Source organism: Aplidium turbinatum, chromosome 3 (assembly GCF_918807975.1).
Source record: "Aplidium turbinatum chromosome 3, kaAplTurb1.1, whole genome shotgun sequence".
NCBI lineage: Eukaryota > Metazoa > Chordata > Ascidiacea > Aplousobranchia > Polyclinidae > Aplidium > Aplidium turbinatum.
In genome coordinates, this window is record NC_137474.1 from 19,232,229 (window position 1) to 19,252,854 (window position 20,626).

General features: G+C 37.8%; 1 protein-coding gene across 2 annotated transcripts in view; it reads right to left on the minus strand.

Annotated features, from left to right (window-relative positions):
* Positions 1–20,626, minus strand: part of LOC145766910 (uncharacterized) — a 91,916-nt gene that overhangs the window by 64,798 nt on the left and 6,492 nt on the right. For both annotated transcript variants that reach the window (XM_082578617.1, XM_082578616.1), the window contains exons 2-3: positions 4,781–4,898; positions 215–318 (exon numbers count right to left, since the gene is read on the minus strand). In XM_082578617.1, coding sequence (XP_082434743.1) covers positions 215–318; positions 4,781–4,898 — 222 coding nt within the window. The remainder of the gene's footprint in view (positions 1–214; positions 319–4,780; positions 4,899–20,626) is intronic.

The window sequence follows — 20,626 nt, forward strand, 5'->3', positions numbered from 1 at the left end:
TGACAAGTAACAATTCAAAAACTTGGTGATCTTTTACCATCACATGAATTTACTAAATGCCGCCAGTGCAGAAATGGAATCTAAATAACGACAAAGGCCATGCAATCATTGCACGAAACATTATGAAATAATAAATTTTGTAAGCCGCTAAAATTTGACCTCAAACAAACATACAAACGATCTCTTTCTGAAACAAGAATCTTCACAGAAATACCTTTTGATAGTAGCCAGCTACATTGATCGAAAAGTAATTAGAAGCAGTTTTGATGAACTTGTCCAAATTCACGCTTTCAAGCACAGGAGAAGGTAATATTTCTTCTGAAATACCATTTTGATTAAATATAGTTAGTGTTCTCATTAGCCATCGATATCAAAAAGAAATATTCAATTCATTACAAGTCTGTTCATACTGTTCATAAATATATATTCTTAACATCCCCAATCCTTTGTGACATATTCACAAGAACAAAACGTATAAAATCCATGAGATCAATGATAAATGTAAGCATATGTGCCGACTTCCGGGAGGGCCCCGCTCCCCGTAAACTTATGGTTGAGGGGCAACAAAAATGGCTAATTACAAGTGGTGTTTCGAAGATAAAATACTTCGCGAAAGAGACTTAGATAATTTAAACGGACTCAGAGAATGCCGAAAGCGAAAAACAACCTATGTTGCTCTAGCCTGCAAAACAGCAGCTGATCACATGGCTTTCTCTGGAACATGAACTACTACTGAGATGCGTACGGCACGCACGCTCACATCACACACTGCTTAACTTCCCGCGCCTGAGGAGCAACTTCAAAGTTAAAACGCGTGGTAACGAAAAAGCGAATGCGAGGTGAAAATCGGTGATATTTCCCTCTACCATACGTATAAGTTGAATAGCTTATTCCCGACACTACCATTCGATGGTTCTTTTAGGTATTTTCATTGACATACGGGCACGGTATGGAAATTTTTAAGTAGATTGTAGATAGAGATGTACCGATACCAATATTTTGGCCGATCCCGATATCACTTTTTTAGGCCGATCCCGATATCACTTTTTTAGGCCGATACTGATACCGATATTTTGGCCGATACTTTGGTGTTACAAAAAGAAGCAATTTTGGTAGGCTATTTACAAGGAATTATATCAAATGCTAAGTTTTACCTTATTTGCATAAAACTATTAAAGAAAGCTTTCAACTGGCATAATTTATTAAAGATTCAAGAATCCAATCTCAACCACATTGTTGTGTCATAATAGTACGTTTTAGTAATGAAAGGCCACCGTAATTGGGGTATAAGGGAAGAAACATTACTGTACATCATACTTGGGGTTTGTGAAAAAAAAGTGTTTGCGCAAACTCTCCAAATAGGCTATCATAATTGATAATAAGATGTAAAATGTAAACCAAGTGATTTGTGTAGTCATACAAAAACTATTCGACAAGTAATGTGCAACCTAAGGGCGCTTGTCGTTTGGTTGAAAAGCTTTTGCCAGGCCAAGACTACCCAGGTAGCAAAAATGCACAATTCTGCATCGCTCCCACCCCGTCAAACGCTAAAAAAACCTGAGCAACTCGGCTGCCCTCAGCAAGCCGGCTGCACCAGTCGGCGATTTAACTTCCATCCTTAGCCGCAACAAACTCACCAAGCCCAAACAATGTCACAGCAGAATAAGTAGGCCCATAAAGACAGCAATGGGACCACAAATCCTCACCAAACCAATCAAAATGGTCCAGTTGCGCCCAAGATGACCTCATTGCGAAGAAAGGAGTGTCCCCCCCGACCACCAGCACAAGGTTGAGCACTCACCAGCACAGCGAGCTGCCATGACCCGGCAACCACAACGGTGCAGCTTCCACACTAGCCATTTCAATTCTTGTCGATGTCAATTCTTGCTACAAAACGGCTGCCGAGAAACATATAGTTGATTGGATGCCGGATGGTCTAAAACTCTAAATGGCTAGCGTGGAAGCTACACCATTATGACCAGCGAATCGCAACAGCCCGCCGCACCAGTGAGCGCCCAGCCCCATGCCGACAGCAGAGAAGGACACTTTCCCCCTACAATGAGGCCGCCATCCAAGGAGCAACAAGACCACTTATTGATTAGTTCAGTGAAGATTCGCAGACCCACCGCCCCCACCCCGAGCCCACCCACTCCGCCACGACTTTGTTCAAGCCTGGTGAGTCCACCACAACAAAAGGCGGAAACCAAATCATAAACTGACAGAACCAGCCCACCAAAAACAACCAATCCACACTCCAACGTCAAGCAACGCAAAAACGATGCAAAACTACAAATTCCCGCCACCTGGGTAGTCTTGACCTGGTTTTATCCTCTGCTGAGAGAGAAAAGAAACACAAATGATAAATATTGGAGAAATTGAGTCTCCTTCACAACTTAAGAATCGAACAACGCAAAACTGCTGAAACAAAACGTTTTGTTTGAGTGAAATAATCACTGTAAGCAAACAATGCCAAAAGGTGCGCGGCACTGCGCGCATGAAGTCATGGGAGTGTGAGGTATCGAAAATTTGAAAAGGTTGTTATTTTTCTACTTCATGTGACGTTAGTTACCACTTTAAAAAATCTATATCTTTGCTTCTGCAGAAAATCCGCAGCAAAAGCCTTTTTTTACGTGTTTAGTATCGGACACAGTATCGGCCAAATTTTGCCGATACCGATACTCAAAAAATGGCCGATATCACCGATACCGATATATCGGTACATCTCTAATCGTAGAATAACTTACACTGCTGGAACAGTCACGCAACTATTCAAGGCAATATTAAGTAAACCAGCTAAATTAGATGCGCTACTAAATTAAATTAGACCCACTGTGAGAGCAATTATGATTAAACAGCATTGTTTCGTTCGCAATGTGTGAGAATTAAATCGAAAACCAATAAAAGAAAAGGTGTTTAATTGTCTTGGTCGCAGATATTGCCTGCATTAACGACGTCTCTTACCGCCATTATTACCTAGCCAACCTGACATCATTGTTTTATGCGGCCGCTAAGGCTTGACATCGACTTCATCAACGATCATGGAATGTTATGTAATAAGAACGATTATATCCTACACGTAAAAAAAGGTTGATCTCTTAAAACAGCTCTTTCTGCTGTTTTGTCTCGTGAGCTTTATATATTGCTCAACAAGTGCATAAAGTTTGGAATTGACAAGAGATCATAAAATTTGAAAACGAAGTTTGAATCACTGCATATAAGCGTATTCAAAACTTTTACTTCGGCCGACGTCGTTTCACACTCCGTCATCTACGTCGGCAATGATTTTGCCGCAGCAAAATGCGTTAATTTTGAAGGCTGCCAAGCTGGAGACAACAGCTTGTCCCGTGTATAAGTTGAACCTGTCTTTTTGAGGTGAAAATCACTTTCTCGACCTATACTCGAGTATATGCGGTATTCGATAAAGGACTATAAGACTTTCAATAAAAAAAAAACGGAAGAGAAAACACTTCGCCGTTGTTAACGCTTTGAAGGTAAGTAATTAGCAAAACGAGGTTAATAAAACTGATACTGGGATGGGGGTCCACTCTGCTTGAGATCATGATTTTTTCCGTTTTATTTTGATAACTTCACTGTCTTGATCGTTATTATTCACTTGCACGAAGAATAAATGAATCAACTTGTTTTCCAACTGTTCCTATCATGAGCTCACAATATCAAAATTTTTATGACTGGGTGTACTGCATGCGTAAAACTAATCGTTTCAAGCAGCTGTTCTAATAAAATCGGTTTGTGACCTAAGTGTCAATATAAACAAGACAGTAAGCTTAATCAAAGACAATTTTAATTGAGTAAAATAGCGTTATCAGGGTTCGATCTTAGCGGTAGTCCGCTAGCCAATGGCTAGTGAAAATTTGCGCGGACTAGTAAAAATGTTGCAGTACTAGTCCGATTGGCTAGTGAAAATATTCGCCGGTGAAAAGTTTTGGTTCACAAAATGGCGATCGACGATGTCACTCTGAAATACTGCAAAAATTTGCTTGCCAGAGACGAAATTGCACGAAGAAGGCGGCAAAGTCGGTCAACTGAGCACGTCGTGACTACTTTTTTTCTCGCATTTTCGCTAGACACGACACGTGGTAGTAGTGAGCACGCCAGCACGAAGAAGTCAGCATCCCAACAAGCAGCAGTTAGCGAAATTAACGTTTTTTTGTTGATATATCATGATCAAATGCTGATACAACGTTACTGTGCAATATTAATACGTCCCCAAGCTTGAACATTTTTACAAACAATAATTTGTTTGACTTTTATTTCGTTTTTCCCTCTTCTTTGGATTGCTACCTTGTCGTAGTTGAAGAGCTCGTGTGCCTCCGTGACCTAGAAGGTGTTTTTGTGCATATTGTTGCTCTCTTGTGCGTACTGAAATCTGAAAGCCTTTAGTTAGTTTCAGTCTTAGCCAAAACACTTATCTTAATACGTCATCAGACAAGTGAAAAGTCAGTAAACTGGTCGGACTAGTGAAAAATTGTGCGGGCTAGTGAAAACGGGGAGCAACTAGTCCGGTGGGCTAGTGAAAAAAAAAGTTAAGATCGACCCCTGGTTATGGTTATGACGTCATCAACTTTCTCGCCCCCTCCCCCAAGGTTTTTTGAAAAGTTGGTACCTATGAATGTAAGTACAGGAAATTAACAAAAGTCATAAACGTTTACAGCAATTTAGTTGCAAACCAATTAAAGTAATGTCACCATCAGCTTGTCAAAGCAGATTCGTCTTCAGGAACTATTTGTACAAGAAGCAAAGAAAAATACCCAGTACCTACCTGATTCTGGTATACTTGCAGTCGAACCATTATAAACAAATTGACAGTTGTAGATGGCATGGAGTAAAAGCTGAATTGTGGGGCCATCAACATCTTCACCAACCAAAATCTTTTTCATCTGGAGTTACAAATTAATATCAACAAAATGCAGTTAAAACAGAACAGATTTTATAAATTTGATAAAATGGTTTTGCCAAATCTTCAATTCAGTTATCATTTAGCCTGTTGGCTTGTCACCCAAATATAGTTTGATTCACAATAATCAAGCATTTTTCAGGTTTGCTAAGTTAGAACTTGGTTAATGTTAAAGCTATGTTTACGCTACATTTTGTTGATAAGTTGGTAAAGATATGTGACTAGGCCTAAAGAACCAAAAGCTTAGAGCAGTGGTTTTCAACCTGTTTTGTACTGCGACCCCCTCAGACCAATCATTGCATCAATATGTGATCTAAATTTAGATGTGCTTGCAGTGCTGCCACTGTTTTATCACAAAATACTTGTAAACAAGTGCTCACTTTCGGGTCTGCTACTATTCTTGAAACTAAAGACGGCCATCGCGGCCATTAACCTACAAAAACCAACATTTTGTCCGCCGGGTTGGAGAATATATTCTAAGTTTGGATACAGATGGCGGCGTAGGATACATATCAATTTTATGTGAGCAAACGTTTCAATTTAATAGCTCAAAAATAAATGAAATTTGCTTTTTATTTTTCGCTGAATTTCAATTAAGTTTATTTTTCTTTGTCGGAATGCAAAAGAAACGATATTGTGGAATAAAATACAAAATTCTCTAAATAAACAGAAGGTGTCGTTGGATTCGGAATTTTGTAATAGTTGAGGATTAGAACATACTGTATTAGCAAACATTTTAGTACAATAGTTGAAACATTTTTTGCTAAATTTCATTTCAATTTATTTTTCTTCAAATGTCAGATGGCAAAAAAAATGATATAGTGGAATAAAATACAACATTCTCTAAATAAACAGAAGACGTCGTTGGATTTTCAAAAAATCTCCGAATAGGGAACTCTCCGAATCGGACTTGCTGAAACGGCCATTGAACCCACTTTCTGACTTTCAATGGGCTGCGGTAACACAGCAACTCCAGTTAACTTGGACAATTTCACTAAATGAGTTAACTCTCAGCAAGAAGCATCTTCAAATCACTCCACTCAGCAACAGAAACTTTTACATGGAACTTGTATTCCCAGTCACCTAACTGTTCGATGAGCCAGTTATTTCTGAGACATTTTATTACGTACATAGTCAGTCATAGAATAAAAAGATATTGTTGCTTGGAGGCCATGGTTTTTCTGAGTAAGCATTCAAGTTTAAAGTACTTTTGATTGGTTTCATGTCCATCTGCAATAATTCCTAATACTTGTCCTCCTGATTGTTCGTTAATTTCTGTTATTGCAGGTTAACTTTGATCGATGATTGATTGAAGATAAATTCAGAAACTATATTTTTGACTGGCAAAGCTTTTGCCAAGCATTGAGGTCCTCCATACAAGCATTTCACCATCATTGCATAAACTGTTTTGGCTAAAGATTCTGGATGGTCCACAGTAGGGTGGTACAAAAAAAATATTTTTTTTAAATGCTCATTTATTTTTGAGCTTCAAATAGTTAAAAAGTTAAGTTCCCAATGATTCATTTCATTATTCATAGCGATTCGTTCACTGTAAGTACTGCCTAGGCCTAGACTTTTTCATTCTTTCAAAAATCTTAACCTTAAATCATGCGAGACAGCCAAGACAATATGTCATATTTTCAGTACAAAATTTGTTTACAGTCACTGTTCTGTATAAAGTAATTTAAATTAAAGGATGGATAACATATATTAAAGATTACTATAAAGTAAAGAATTTTACATATGAAGAGCTTGTTTCCAAAACCGCTTACATCCACTTTCGGTGATTTCGAGGAAACCACGAAAAACGGGATGGCGCGTAAGTGGTTTTGGAAGAAAACGCAATTTTTAGTGTCAAATTTGAAGCAGAAAGAGAAGGTTTTGGAAAAAAGGAATGGATAGTAGGTAGAGCTCGACCGATATATCAGTCAGCCGATGTGTATCAGCTGATATAATGTATCGGCTATTTTTCGCCGATAAACATCGGCCAGCAAAAGCACACTCAAAACCAGCCATACATGCCTTTGGAAGAATCACAAGTTGCTCAAACGTGTTTGCATAGCACGAACAATTGTTGCGACTTGCGAGAATATAATTTCCCGCTCATTCTAGTGCACGCATCTATAAAATGTTACTACCGTAACTTCTGTAACCATCTGCCTGCTTCTGATACTAGCCTACTTACCTTATTCGCAGGGTTTTGTCGCCATATGATAAGCCCTACTAGATCTACTAATTAAGCGATTATTTTTCATTAGTTATTGCCATTGCTACATTCATGCAACGTTAAACAATGTTGATTCGCCGTTAAACGAGAAAAAGTGTCCAGCCGCGCCGTTTGTCTCCACTCTGCCACTCGTAGCCCAGTGCTATAAATCAAGTAAATTGTGCAAACCTGTGAGGAACTTTATTCGTGGCAAAAGTCTGACCAGAATTTCCACTGCTTTTACATCGTTTTAACATCGCCAGATGTTAAATCGGTATAAAAACGGTATAAAAACTGTATAAAAACAACAAGTGCATAAAAACTGTAGCATTGTTCTTCAAAGGAATAATTTTCTCTCAAACGACATCATCAATTAACTCTGCTGCCAAAATGCTCTATTTTGTCGTTTCAATCATCACAGTTGCGTTTGAACACTAAAAAGTTTGGGTGTTCACAGGGCTGCGATTTTTTCTTTCTTGTCGAACAACCAAAAGTTCTACGCTTGTTTGTCGAATAGTAATATGACGTCACAAGAGTCAGATTATAAGCGTTTGGTCACGTGTTACCGCACAAGTTGTGTGGTATCAGAGTCATTTACTTTAAGATTTTAATCGCACACTGGTTGAGTGATTCCATCTACGACGGCAAAAACATTGCCGTCGCCAAATCAACACACCTTTGATTGCTGCGACAATTGCCGTATGCTTTAATTTTTAATCAAATGAAATTTTATACGCTTCTTCATCGCGTGTCACACGGCAGTAGCCCAGAGCATCACGCAAGCTATTTTATGCGCTGACAATGCTCTTGTGAACTGTAAAAAGTTTGCAACCTTATAAATACCGGCTTATTGTTACGCAAAAGTTATTCTTTCATCGAATGCTTATTGTTTACCGGTGTCATTGCGAATATAAATCATCGTGAAAGAAGATACAGTTAAAAAGTGGAATTTACCTGTTATAGATTATCAAACAAAAGGAAAAGTTAGTAGTTAAAAAGGTAGTACAAAATTGGATAAACGGTTCTTCGGCAGAAAAGAAAAATAATGCTTCTGATCATATGGCATTGCGCGTTCATGAACGGGCAGTTTTGCGTCTTCAAGTATTTCAGTGACGATGCGACAGCTTCATCCTCCCATACGGCGTCTTATGATTCCGATTCTGACAGCTAGTTCTTTATCAAACAGACTCGTGTTTGCTCGCAGTATCTCAATTGTGCCGAAATTATGTTAGTGTAAACGTAAATCGAGGCAATCATCTCGCAGTGAGATATTAATTTGTTACCGGTACCTGGTTGAACAATTAACGATATTTTATGATATTTCAAAGTTGCCAGATGTCGAATTAATGTAAAACAAACGTAAATTTCTTCTTGGGCATTGTTACGCAGGCAGCAAAATTCGTTATTTTTGCATTGACTTCACGTCTGTAGATGTTGAATCAATGTAAAAATGATGATTTATGCTGTCCGGATACGCAATGTAACCCGCCAGGAAAAAAAATTAAATAGATTTGTGCTGACTCGAACGTTGAATCAACCCAAAATTAACTTACTTTTCCCCCTGAGTTATTTAACGTGACAGCGTGCGTATTGCTAATTTTGGTATTATTACATCACTACAAATCAAACAGTGCGGTCGTGACTCGTGATAGACTATACTCTAGTATATTTATCGCTTCTTGTTTTTTCGATTCAACGTCTGCAGACGTTGAATCAATGTAAAAACGACGGGTTTTGCCAGCTGGGTTGTGTGCTTTTGTGAATGCAAATGCAAAATCGCCCATTACGTAACCACAGAAACCCTTTTAGTGGATGGAAGTCAAGTTGCAGCCGTGTTTATCCGTCTACTATTCTTTATTCACATTGCAAAACATTTCTGAAATCTTGGAACAACAAGTGCATAAGTCAGACATAAATACAAACTTGCAAACACGTTGACAACTAAAAGTAGCCTACTTCGGTTATTTTATCTATAAAAGAAACCCGTTGTGTCGAATAGCACAAAACGTGTGTGGCGAAATGTTTGATGCCAGGCGTTGGAACTTCGATCAAAGCATTCTCACGCAGTGCTGAAAATGGCGGCGCTGACGCCTTGGGACTTTCTCGTGTGAAGCGACGCTTTTAGACCTTGCTTTGAAAGTAGCCTACCTGGCGCAAGAAAGTTTACGTAAGTCAGCACTCTTATGATTGCATTACGTGATGCCCCCCCCCCGATTGTTCCTCGACCTGACGACGTTTAGTCCTCTCTCAGTTTTTTTCCTGTTTATTTTCCTTTTTTTTTTCGTTTTTTTTTTTTCATAAGGCACGGCGTTTGTCGAATAGTGATGGCGCGTGTCGAGTGACCTCGTCACCGAAAAAGGCAAAAATCGCAGCCCTGGGTGTTCATCAGGACAATTATCGACAACAAATTTCGGTATCGGCCTAAAAATTTTATAAATATCGATATCGGCCTGAAAAAGTGATATTGGTCGAGCTCTAATAGTAGGTACCTATGGTAATACTCTACCTAATGACACTCTAAACTCAATTTTGGTAAAAGTGGCGCCTAAGCGATTTTGGAACTGGGCTCTTTATATATAAAAGGTAAAGGTAAGGGGGGGTCCCATACTTGATTCAAGTGTCGAGTATGAGAAGATAAGGTTCTCATTGTACTAAGCCTTCGGCACTAAGGAGAGTAGGGTGGCCAGTTCCTTTCTCTCGGCCGCCTTTACTTCAGCAACTACGCCCACCCAATTTATTACACTCTGGGTAGAGGTGAGCGGTGTTTTCAACAACCAGCTGAAGCCGGGAGTCGAACCAGGTTTGCGTAATTGGAAAGCCAACGCCTTATCCGTTGCGCCATCCCACCGCTTCATATACATACGTGATTTTAACCCCAATTTGGACAAAAATCATGCTTGTTTGAAACTTAAAAGGAACACTGTTTACAGTTATAAAACATAAACGCTTCACAAACAATGATTATTGCATATTATTAAAGTTTTTGTTTTTTTATTGATACTAGGATATTGCTTTCAGTGTCTTTCCAGAACTTGGAGAAAAAACGTGTACATACTTGTAAAGAACAAGTATATGACCATAAAAGAACAAGTATGACCACTAAAGTTGGTCACAATATAGAGACCATGTATGTCTATCATCCCAAAATAAATTTTTTAAATCCATTGACTGGTTCCGGTATAAAAAAATGTTTAATGGGGTAAAAAAACACCTGTTAGTATAGCTGCGCCTTCTTTTTTATTATCATAATATTGATTTCATATGTTTTGCTATTGATTTCATATGTAGTGTAAATGATTCTCCACAAGAGGAAAGAAGCTTTGTGTAACTCATATATCAAGGACTGTGAGAGATGCTGAACTCATAGTCGAAGCTGATGAGATGGGTCATGATGATGATGTTACAAACGATTTTGCCCACAGTTTTTGTATGCACTTTTGATTAAAATACAATACACATTGTAAAATTGCAAAGTCTCATTTCTGCAATTGAAACAGCAACAATGCAACATGACAAAAAATTGTGTCTAGTATACTTTTGCACGCCATCATGAATTTTTAACTGTAGCTCTAGTTTGAACATGCGAGTGGGCGATTAAATTTCACGGATTGTAAATCCTAAAAAATCAACCAGCAGTTTCTGAATAAACATACAATACAACTAAAAACCAACAGACAGGAAATCAAACAACAGTTTGTGTATGTATGATTGTATGTGTTATGCACAATAACTGCACTAGCGATCGATGGATCACTCTGTGCTGTCAATCTGCGCTATTGATCGACTAGCCCGCAACAATAACCTTAACCTCGGACCTCCAATTCCTACAAACATCAATTGATTGTGCATAACACATGCATATTGCATACATTGGAACTGATGCATCCAGAAGTTTGTTTTTTTGTATCTTTTGGTGATATACTGCTTGGCAGTTGATATTGTAACACCAATATGAAGTCTACCCCTCAAAGTATTCACCAGAGACCACTTACACAGAAACTAAAAATTTGAGTGAATAAGAATATCTACTCATGATGTAAAATGGTAAGTGCTTTTTTACCCCAATAACCTCACTATTTTTTTACCCCACTTGACTATAACTGTCGAAAAAATGTAGTACCAAAGAGTGACGCAGAATTAGGTCAGCGCATCATAATCATCACTGTTGTATAATGTGGAACATTTGTTGTTGTAATTCCCGAATCCCGATGTTTATTTTAACAAAGTGTTAATCCGAAGTAGTAGTTTACATGGGCTGGCAACATTGTCGTTTTTATATCGATTCAATGATGTCGGACACTGAATTGTTGTTAAAAAGGAGAACTAGGTTAGTTGACATCCGAGGAGAAAACACGTGTCTTCATAGTTGAGAAATGTTCCCGCTGTATATTAGTGACTTCACACTCTCAATGGTGACATCATTGCAGCATAATATTCAATGTCACTTTCTTCTTTTACGTCACATCCAGAACTAAACAAAGCAAATGTAGTTGACCCAGCAAAATGGCCGAATAATCCAGTTTAGTTTCATTTAGTAACGATGAAATTCAATTCATTTCGAACCATTTTAATGACATTCTCTTGAAGCAAAAGTGTAACCCAGATTTAATACTGATCGAGTGGATCAAACTAAAGCGTTTTGTTGCACGCCTGCAAGTTGCCTCTCTTTCCCATTCTCGCCTTTCTGTCGCTTGATTTCTATTCTCACCACTTTGGGAATTGGACGTGAGCGCAGTGAGTCAGTTAGTTCTCAATTGATTTACAGTAGAACTCGATTAATCCGGACTCAATTTGACCGGCGATTCCATCCGAATTAGGTGAAGATTCGGATTAACCGATGCTGGTTCTATCAGGACTTGTTCATTTGTTCTACCAGTTTTATTCGATTTAGGCGAAGATCCGGATTAGGCGAAGATCCGGATTAACCGAATCCGGATTAACCGAGTTCTACTGTAGTTAAAATTAGGTAGGCTATTCCGTTGCTTTACAGTTGAAATTCTGAGTAGCAATGACAAAGTTCACTGAGCTTCTACGTTAAGTAAGGTATGATCGGCTTAGGCTAGTGATATCCTTCCGGTTTAGAAAAGTTAGTTATAGCCTATGCTAGTATGCTAACCTATTATGGTGTCATAACAATAGAGCTAGTTAGGCTGTCAAATGTGTATGTGTATACAACATAGTGTACACAGTCAGACTGAGTCAGTATCATGAACAGGCCTAGTATCCTGAAGTTTTTCATCAGTCTCAGATGATTGTGAAGACGTTACTGACAAGGAGAAAAAAGAGATACTGTAGCCTAGCCTATAGTATTGAGTTAGCGCATCAAAAAAAAAAAAACTGAACTAAACACAAAAATAAATTTGTTAACGGATGGATAATAAATTACTGGACATTTACCACCTGTACATTTTCGGTGTTAGGGATAGGTTAGGAGTCCGGGTAGAAAAGATGAGAGTGGTAATTGGTATATTATGTCCAGGACTCCAGGTGGTAAATGTCCCAGAACCGACAAACTGACAAACAGTTTTTTTGGCTGGACAGTGAACAAAGGAAGTATTATAAACCATGTTATTGTAAAATACGTGCAGCCTACTGTTCTAATAAAACAACGTTGCTTCGACATACCGGTGCAACTGAAAAAAATCCAGATTAAAATAGCTTTAACTGAGATTATAATAACTTTAAAGTTGTATTCGCACCTTTTTTAAACTTAAATAACGTCAAAAATAACCTTGCCTATGAAGGAAATTTTGAAGGAATTCCGACTAAGATAAAAGGGATTTTTCAAGACAAAAAAGGAAACTGAAGAGGATTTATCAATTGTTAGAAGTGGAAGCACTGCAAAGCACACTTACATTGTCGTTCTGTGAGTGCACACTTTAAAACACCCAAGTCACCCATGTTGTTAACTTTGGAAGAGATGCGAGAAAGTATACGAACACTTGGGAGTTAATAATCATCTTGTAAATGAAAATATAATGATCTTGATAAAGAAAAATATCTGTGTCCTTAGAAGCTTTAAATTTGGAATTAGTGTTGGGCAATATATCGAATTTTCGATACGATACGATATCTTTTCAATATCGATATTTATTTCAATATCGTTCGATATTTTAACTATTACAGCCCTAACTCGTAACTGCAAACCCCTACAAAAACATTGCCAAGGCCAAACGACAAAAGTTGAAGTTGCTGTGAACGTTTATTACGAAAAAAGTTGTACCAAAACATGTAAAACGAGAAGCGAAAACTATGCTAGAGTAGTCTATCCCGACCGCACTGTTTGATGTGTTGAGATGTAATAATACCAAAAGTAGCAATAAAGCGAACAACGCGATACGCACTCTGTTAGGGTAATTCATGTTGAATAACTCACGAGGAGGAAAAGTAAGTTAATTTTGGGTTGATTCAACGTTCGAGTCAGCACAAATCGATTTAATTTTCCAGGCGGGTTATATTGCGTAACAACAATGCCCAATAAGAAATTTACGTTTGATTTACATTAATTCGACATCTAGCGACGTTAAATTATCATAAAATAACGTTTAACGTTAATTGCTCAACCAAGTACCGGTAACAGGTTAATAGCTTCATGCGAGAAGATTGCCTCGATTTACGTATGCACTAACATAATTTCGGCGCAATTGGGGTACTGCAAGCAACACAAAGTCTGTTTGATGAAGAACTGGATGTCAGAATCGGAATCATCAGATGCTGTATCGGAGGATGAGGTTGTCGCGTCATCACTGGAATCGGACACATCAAGAGGCTCATCGCTTGGCTGTAAATCTACACTGTCTTCGCCGTTCGCAATGAAGCGTCCACGTTTTGCGGCTTTCGTGCTGTGATGCCCACCCACAGGCCACACGCCTCTTTCGCAGAGCTCCATCAGGGTATTGACTAAGGAGCAAATCTATGGCTGTGGCATAACGACTGGGAGGAATGTCTAACCCTAACCTTACAAGCGCTGGTGTGGCCTCAGCATTTTTATTGCCGACGCTAATGCTCATGGCATGCCGACATGGCATGCCGACATGGCATGCCGACGCATTTGCGTCGGCAATCACCTCGACAATTGCCGACACTAATTTTGAAGACTGAGAAACTCTTTTCTTAATTAGAACAAAAATATCGAAAAGTATCGAAATATCGAGTATTTTTCAAATATCGTATCGTTTTGTTTTTACAATATCGCCCAACACTATTTGGAATGTGGAATAATAAATAGACATTTACTTTTTTAATTTTTATCTTCACCTTGAGGTATTATAGTTTGTAAACTGCAATGTGACTGCTATTGGCTGAAGCACAATTTGATTCACAATTGAGATTACAACATTTCAAAGGCAATGCTTGATGATGTCAATAGTAAAACGAAGTTTAGCGTATCATAAAAATATATTATACTTATAGCAATTCAAAGATATATAATTAGAAAAAAGCAAGTGAAATTTAGGTTAGAAGTCAGAAATAATCTCATGACGAACTGCTTAGTGATACTGATAGCAGGGTGATTCCATGTCAATTTACATGGGAGGTGTAACCCTATGTTTCAGATTCTCTTTGTTTTAAGATATGTTATTGCCCTTGCAAAATAATGATCAAAGAAAAAAAAATTATTTTGATATCTTGTACGGTTCTTGAGATATGACCGGGTAAATTTTTTGCCACTAGGTGGAGATTTGCTGTGCGAGCACTCACTTTTTGTTTATTAACTGATGCAAATTCACTTATATCTTCATAAGTACTCAACATAGGTTTTCAAAAATTGGGTTTTGGGTATTTTCAGGGTCAAGGAATCCAAATCTGCTGTCGAAATATCAAAAAAACAACCTTTTCATTGAGAAAAAGAAGGTTGAAATTTTTTAAACATTTTTTTTAAGTTCCGAACTTTGATCTCATTTTTTAAGTTGTTGACGCAAAGTTACAAACTAAGTTTTTTTTTTTTTTTGTACTATTATTCTTATCCTTTTTATTAATGCAGGTTTGTTAATTATGTTTTGTAAGCTTCATGACAAATTTTTCATAGCAAATCGACATGAGCCTTTGTTTTTTCTTCACCTAAAACGCGTACACTGTGTGTACTCTTTGGCGACCTAGCTGCTGCCATCAATAAAAAATAGTTTTAATGGAAACTCTTTTGTACAAAAATGTGTGTTTTACGTTTTGCATTGTATGGTGGCGGTGTAAATATTCATTTACATTTAAATGTTTACTCGGAACTCTGCCCTTGCAGACCAACAATAGCCATGGGTTGGGTACTTTTCATGTAAAATTTTTTTTTTAAAATAGATTAACCTTGCATATATTGTTTTAGGAATATTCTAGATAACTATATCAGCAACTTTTACTTGGTAATACTAAATTTAAGTCATGACTGAAATGGAACCTTGCAGTATTGGCATTGCCCTCAACTCCATGTGCCACAAAAACTCCTATACTCGAACTACTGCATTGAATGCTCATTCAGAATGTAGTCAGCTAGACACCTGTTTGGTAAATGCACTTCCACTGCTAGTCTCTAATTATAAAGTTACTGATATCCCTTTTAAATGACTGTTAGTGTTACGGAAAAAACTTCTAAAACATGGAATGAAAGTACAGTATTTGAAAATGCATTGTTTCAATCAAAATTGCATATCAGCTGCAAATTGCAATACAACAAAATTGCTGTATTGCATGTCAGCCAAGGCGATCTCTATAACAGGCCAGGACACCACGCGCCCCCAGTCAAAAACTGAAGGCAGATGGTATAAAAACACATTTTCTCAATAAGACTACATATTTTTGGAGTCACAGCCCTGGGTCAATCTTAACTTTTTTTTTCACTAGCCCACCAGACTAGTTGCTCCCCGTTTTCATTAGCCCGCACAATTTTTCACTAGTCCGACCAGTTTACTGACTTTTCACTTGTCTGATGACGTAGCCTATTAAGATATATAAGTGTTTTGGCTAAGACTAAAACTAACTAAAGTAAAGGCTTTCAGATTTCAGTACGCACAAGAGAGCAACAATACGCACAAAAACACCTGCTCGTACTACAGACGCAAACAATGCAATTCTAAAACTTAAAAAATAAATGTGGCATGCGGTGTGTGCTTAATATTTATTTATGTTGTAATATTACATTGTGTGCATCTGTAGTACGAGATGACAAGCCACTCGCCAGGATGATACAATACATAATATTCGTTTACTGTCAAAAGAAGTGGACTATTGGATGGATTGCATTTGGTTAGGCCTCTACCATCAGACCTGTCTGGCTTGTTGGGTCAACATAATTCTTTAGGTCACGGAGGCACAAGAGCTCTTCAACTACGACAAGGTAGCAATCCAAAGAGGGAAAAAAACGAAAAAAGTAGTCACGTGCTCAGTTGACCGACTTTGCAGTCTTCTTCGTTTGCAGTATTTCAGAGTGACGTCGCCAATCGCCATTTTGTAAACCAAAACTTTTCACCGGCGAATATTTTCACTAGTTAATCGGACTAGTATTGCAACATTTCTACTAGTCCGCGCAAATTTTCACTAGCCATTGGCTAGCGGACTAGCGTTAAGATCGAACCCTGAATCGAATATTTTCTGCTAAGCATAGGTCAATAGCAACTATTTAGGGGTGATGCAGGTTGTTTATGACATCATAATTTTGTTTAAGGGGCTAATGTGCCTTAATTTTGACATATTTCAATGGCATAATTTTGAGACTATAAGAAAATGGACATTCGTTTGCTATGCATATTATTATAAAACAAGGTAAGTGCATTTGAAAAATATCGTTTATAATCATTTTGTTGCCATGGGAACCAACGGGGGGGGGCCATAGTAACAAAAAACAATAACAAGCTTAATTCAAAAACCAATTAAGCTACATGCACCAAACTTGCAGAATATGTTCTAATGTTAATTGCGCACAAAACTATGTTTTGGTATTTAATTTTGGTTGCCATGGCAACTTAGCAACAGCCAATCAAATTATTTTTAGCAATATCTCCATTTTTCCTAAATAATATAAAAAACGCTCTCATGTTTTTGTAGATATAGTTGTTCTTAATGTATATTCTAAATTTCACACCAATGTGATGTTTGGTTATGGAGTTATGCTTGTTCCCGTGGGGCCACATGCACCAAAACACTAATTGGAGATATTGCCCTCCAAAGTTTACAATTCAAAATACCCAAAAAGGTTAACACTTCTGAGCAACTATGTGAAGTATATACGACTGGAAATACACAACAAGTGGACATATATAAACACACAAGTGAACATATATAATCTGTATAAACACATTCAGTGCATTATGGGAAATTTTATTAAACTTTATTCTTTTTAAAAGGGACAAATACCGATAAAACAACAGGCAAAGTTAGCAATAAAATGCTAACCAAACGCAATAAATCGGTTGTCAAAAATAAGAGTGGCCTTCGCAAAAATTGAATTTCAATGTCTTATAGGCCACATATTCCAAGTTTTATGAGTTTATTTTATAGAAGAAGACTTAACCTATCCAAAACCAACAAAAACTAAATATGGAAAAAAAAATATATTTTTTAAATATTTGAGCACATTACCCCCTTAATTGATGCACTTATATAATATATACCGTGTAAATCAGTGGTTCCCAACCAGGGAGGAATTCCTCCCTAGGGAGGAATTTCATGAGTTCAGGGGAGGAATTTCAGTTTTTGCCGTTCGTGTGCAAGAGCTACATTTAATAAGTTAATAGCTGTTTATTTGCTAATAAATTTCATACAAATATTACCCTAAAAGTGTTTCCAGAAAGCGCTATAATCCATTATTTTAGTGTAATTTTGCAAAAATTTTTCGGGGGAGCATGCCCCCGGGCCCCCCTAGAATACGCGTGCTTTCGGCACGCTCTAACCTCCCACCAGTTTTATTGCTTCCCTTGCTCAACCGACCAGGGTACGCCACTGCACATGAGGTAGCGATGTCTTTAATCAAAGACTTTGTTGTTCTCTTCGATCCATCAAATATTTGGCCCCCCCAAAAAAACATTTCTGGCTACGCCACTGGCCAACACGCCACTAAAAAACCTTCACATACCTTGGGTTCCGCTTGCGCAGAATGAGGATGATCGACACGATGGTTTTGATAAGCCAAACCAAAAACTGGCATATCTGGTAATTTTTATAGACCGCCGGCTGTGCGGTCCCTGATCCCGTTTTTACTTCCGATCGGAATGAGGAAAGAGTCTTAGAACCCTAACATAATGGTGTCTATTACAATCTGGGGGAATTCTAGAGAAACCATTTTAGTTAAAATTCTAGGGTTTCTAAAATTTAGGACTCCCTTTTTTGTTTTTAGTAATATGGGGAGGAATGAATAGTTCCAAAATAGGCAAAGGGAGGAACGCAACAAAAAAGGTTGGGAACCACTGGTGTAAATGAATGTGCCTTGCTTGTTGGCAGCACAAGAAAAACAGAGAATAACACAAAACCTTGAAACTACTGTAACTCAGCTTACTGCATTCCACATAGAACAGGAACAACCAAATTTTTCAGTACACAAGCACCTATTAATTAATGCAACAAACTTCGTACCTCAAACACCCAACATATAATAATAACATTGTTGCTTAATGCTTATTAACCTACCGTATTCTTGTTATGCAGCTCTTGCCTTTTTAGGCCAAACTTGTACATATGACATACAATTCTCAAGGGAATCAATTAAATACAGTAGGTTGTGACAATATTGTTTAATTGTTTATACAATGTTGGCCTGGTTGGGTGTGATTGAGCAACGATTTATGATATGCATTCAATTGGGTCCACACATATTACGGGGTAATACCAAATACGAGGTCAACATTAGAAGTTATATATATATGTGTTTTTAGAATCACAAGTTTTCAAAATGAACAATTTGTTAGTGGCGTACTGTATATTATGATTACTGCAACTTTAACAGTATCTGAAATGGTTCTTTGCATGACAATGGAGTCATTGATTTGCATAACTTATTGAGCAAAATATTGGACAAAGTAGTACAATGTAATGAAGTCATATTAATCAAAACGTAAGTATCAAAACGTCTGGCAAATAGGTGATTCGATTAACCGATTTTGTCTGTATACCGTACTGAAAAATTGTGCTAAGTGACTTTTGACAAACATTTAATTTTACAATTCAAAATAAGCTATAGCAAAAACCACACTACTGACAATCTGACATGTTGCATCGTTTGGTACATTTAATCCTCCCCGATTCAAGTACTGGATATAAAAGCCAAATTTTTCATAGTAAAAGAAAGTGTCGTCACTACAAAAACAAGGGCAAGATTGGGCTGGGCAAAGTTCAGGGAATGTGGGGAAATGTTGCATGGTAGAAAATTTTCACTAAGGATGAAAGGAAAAGTATATCGGAGCTGTGTGCGGCCTGCAATGCTATATGGTAGCGAGACATGGGTATTGAGAGAGAGTGAACTGGCAATCCTGAGAAGAACGGAAAGGTCAATGGTGAGAGCAATGTGTGGGGTGAAAACGAGAAGGGAAAAAAGGACTGAAGAATTGTTGGATATGCTAGAGATGAGAGAGACCATAGACCAACTGGCAAGGGCAAATGGAGTAAGATGGTATGGACATGTGATAAGGAGGAAGGAAGGAAGTTTTCTTAATAAGGCATTAGATCTAAAGGTGGATGGAAAGAGGAAACGCGGTCGTCCAAGAAGAACGTGGAAACAACAAGTGAAGGATGAATTTAAAAAAGTCGGACTGAAGGAGGAAGATGCAAGGGACAGGGTAAAATGGAGAAAAGGGGTTAAAACAATTGCTGCGCGGAAACAATCGGCCACCTCCACTAGTGGGGAACAAACCGACGATGGATTATGATGATGATGATTGTAACATACCGTAAAACCTCCATTTCACCGCCATGGCGCTCTATTTTTCAACTCTTGTTTAAAAGTGGCGTTCTATTAGAGGTGACGTTCAATTAGAGGTTGGCGCTCTACTTTTCGACTAGCTGGTCAGAATTTTGAAATAAAGTTTATTAATGAAAAGAAAAAACACCAAACATATTTACCGGTATATACAGGTAATTTTTAGTTTAAAATTCGTTTGTTTTTAGTTTAAAATTGAAGCAACCTGTCAGGCCCCAGGATTGGCAACACGGCAAAGTGGTGTTCTATTGGAGGTGGCGTTCAATTAGAGGGAGGCGCTCTATTTTTCAACCCTTCTTTAAAAGTGGCGTTCTATTAGAGGTGGCGTTCAAATAGAGGTGGCGCTCATATAGAGGTTTTACGGTATCCATTATCCAACTAAATAAACAATGGCTTGCAATTCATCAAATGATAAATTCTTTTCTATACTTGGCAATCCCTCAAACACTTTCACTTCTGATAAAACCATTCTGTATGAGCATAGATTGCAAACATGCCCCACTGATGCACATATATACAGAAGAAACGTTAATTCCTTGATGCAAAGCAAGCTTGGTCTTGCTTATTGACAGTTTTTTGGAAACCTGCTGAACATTTTTAAAATAATGTT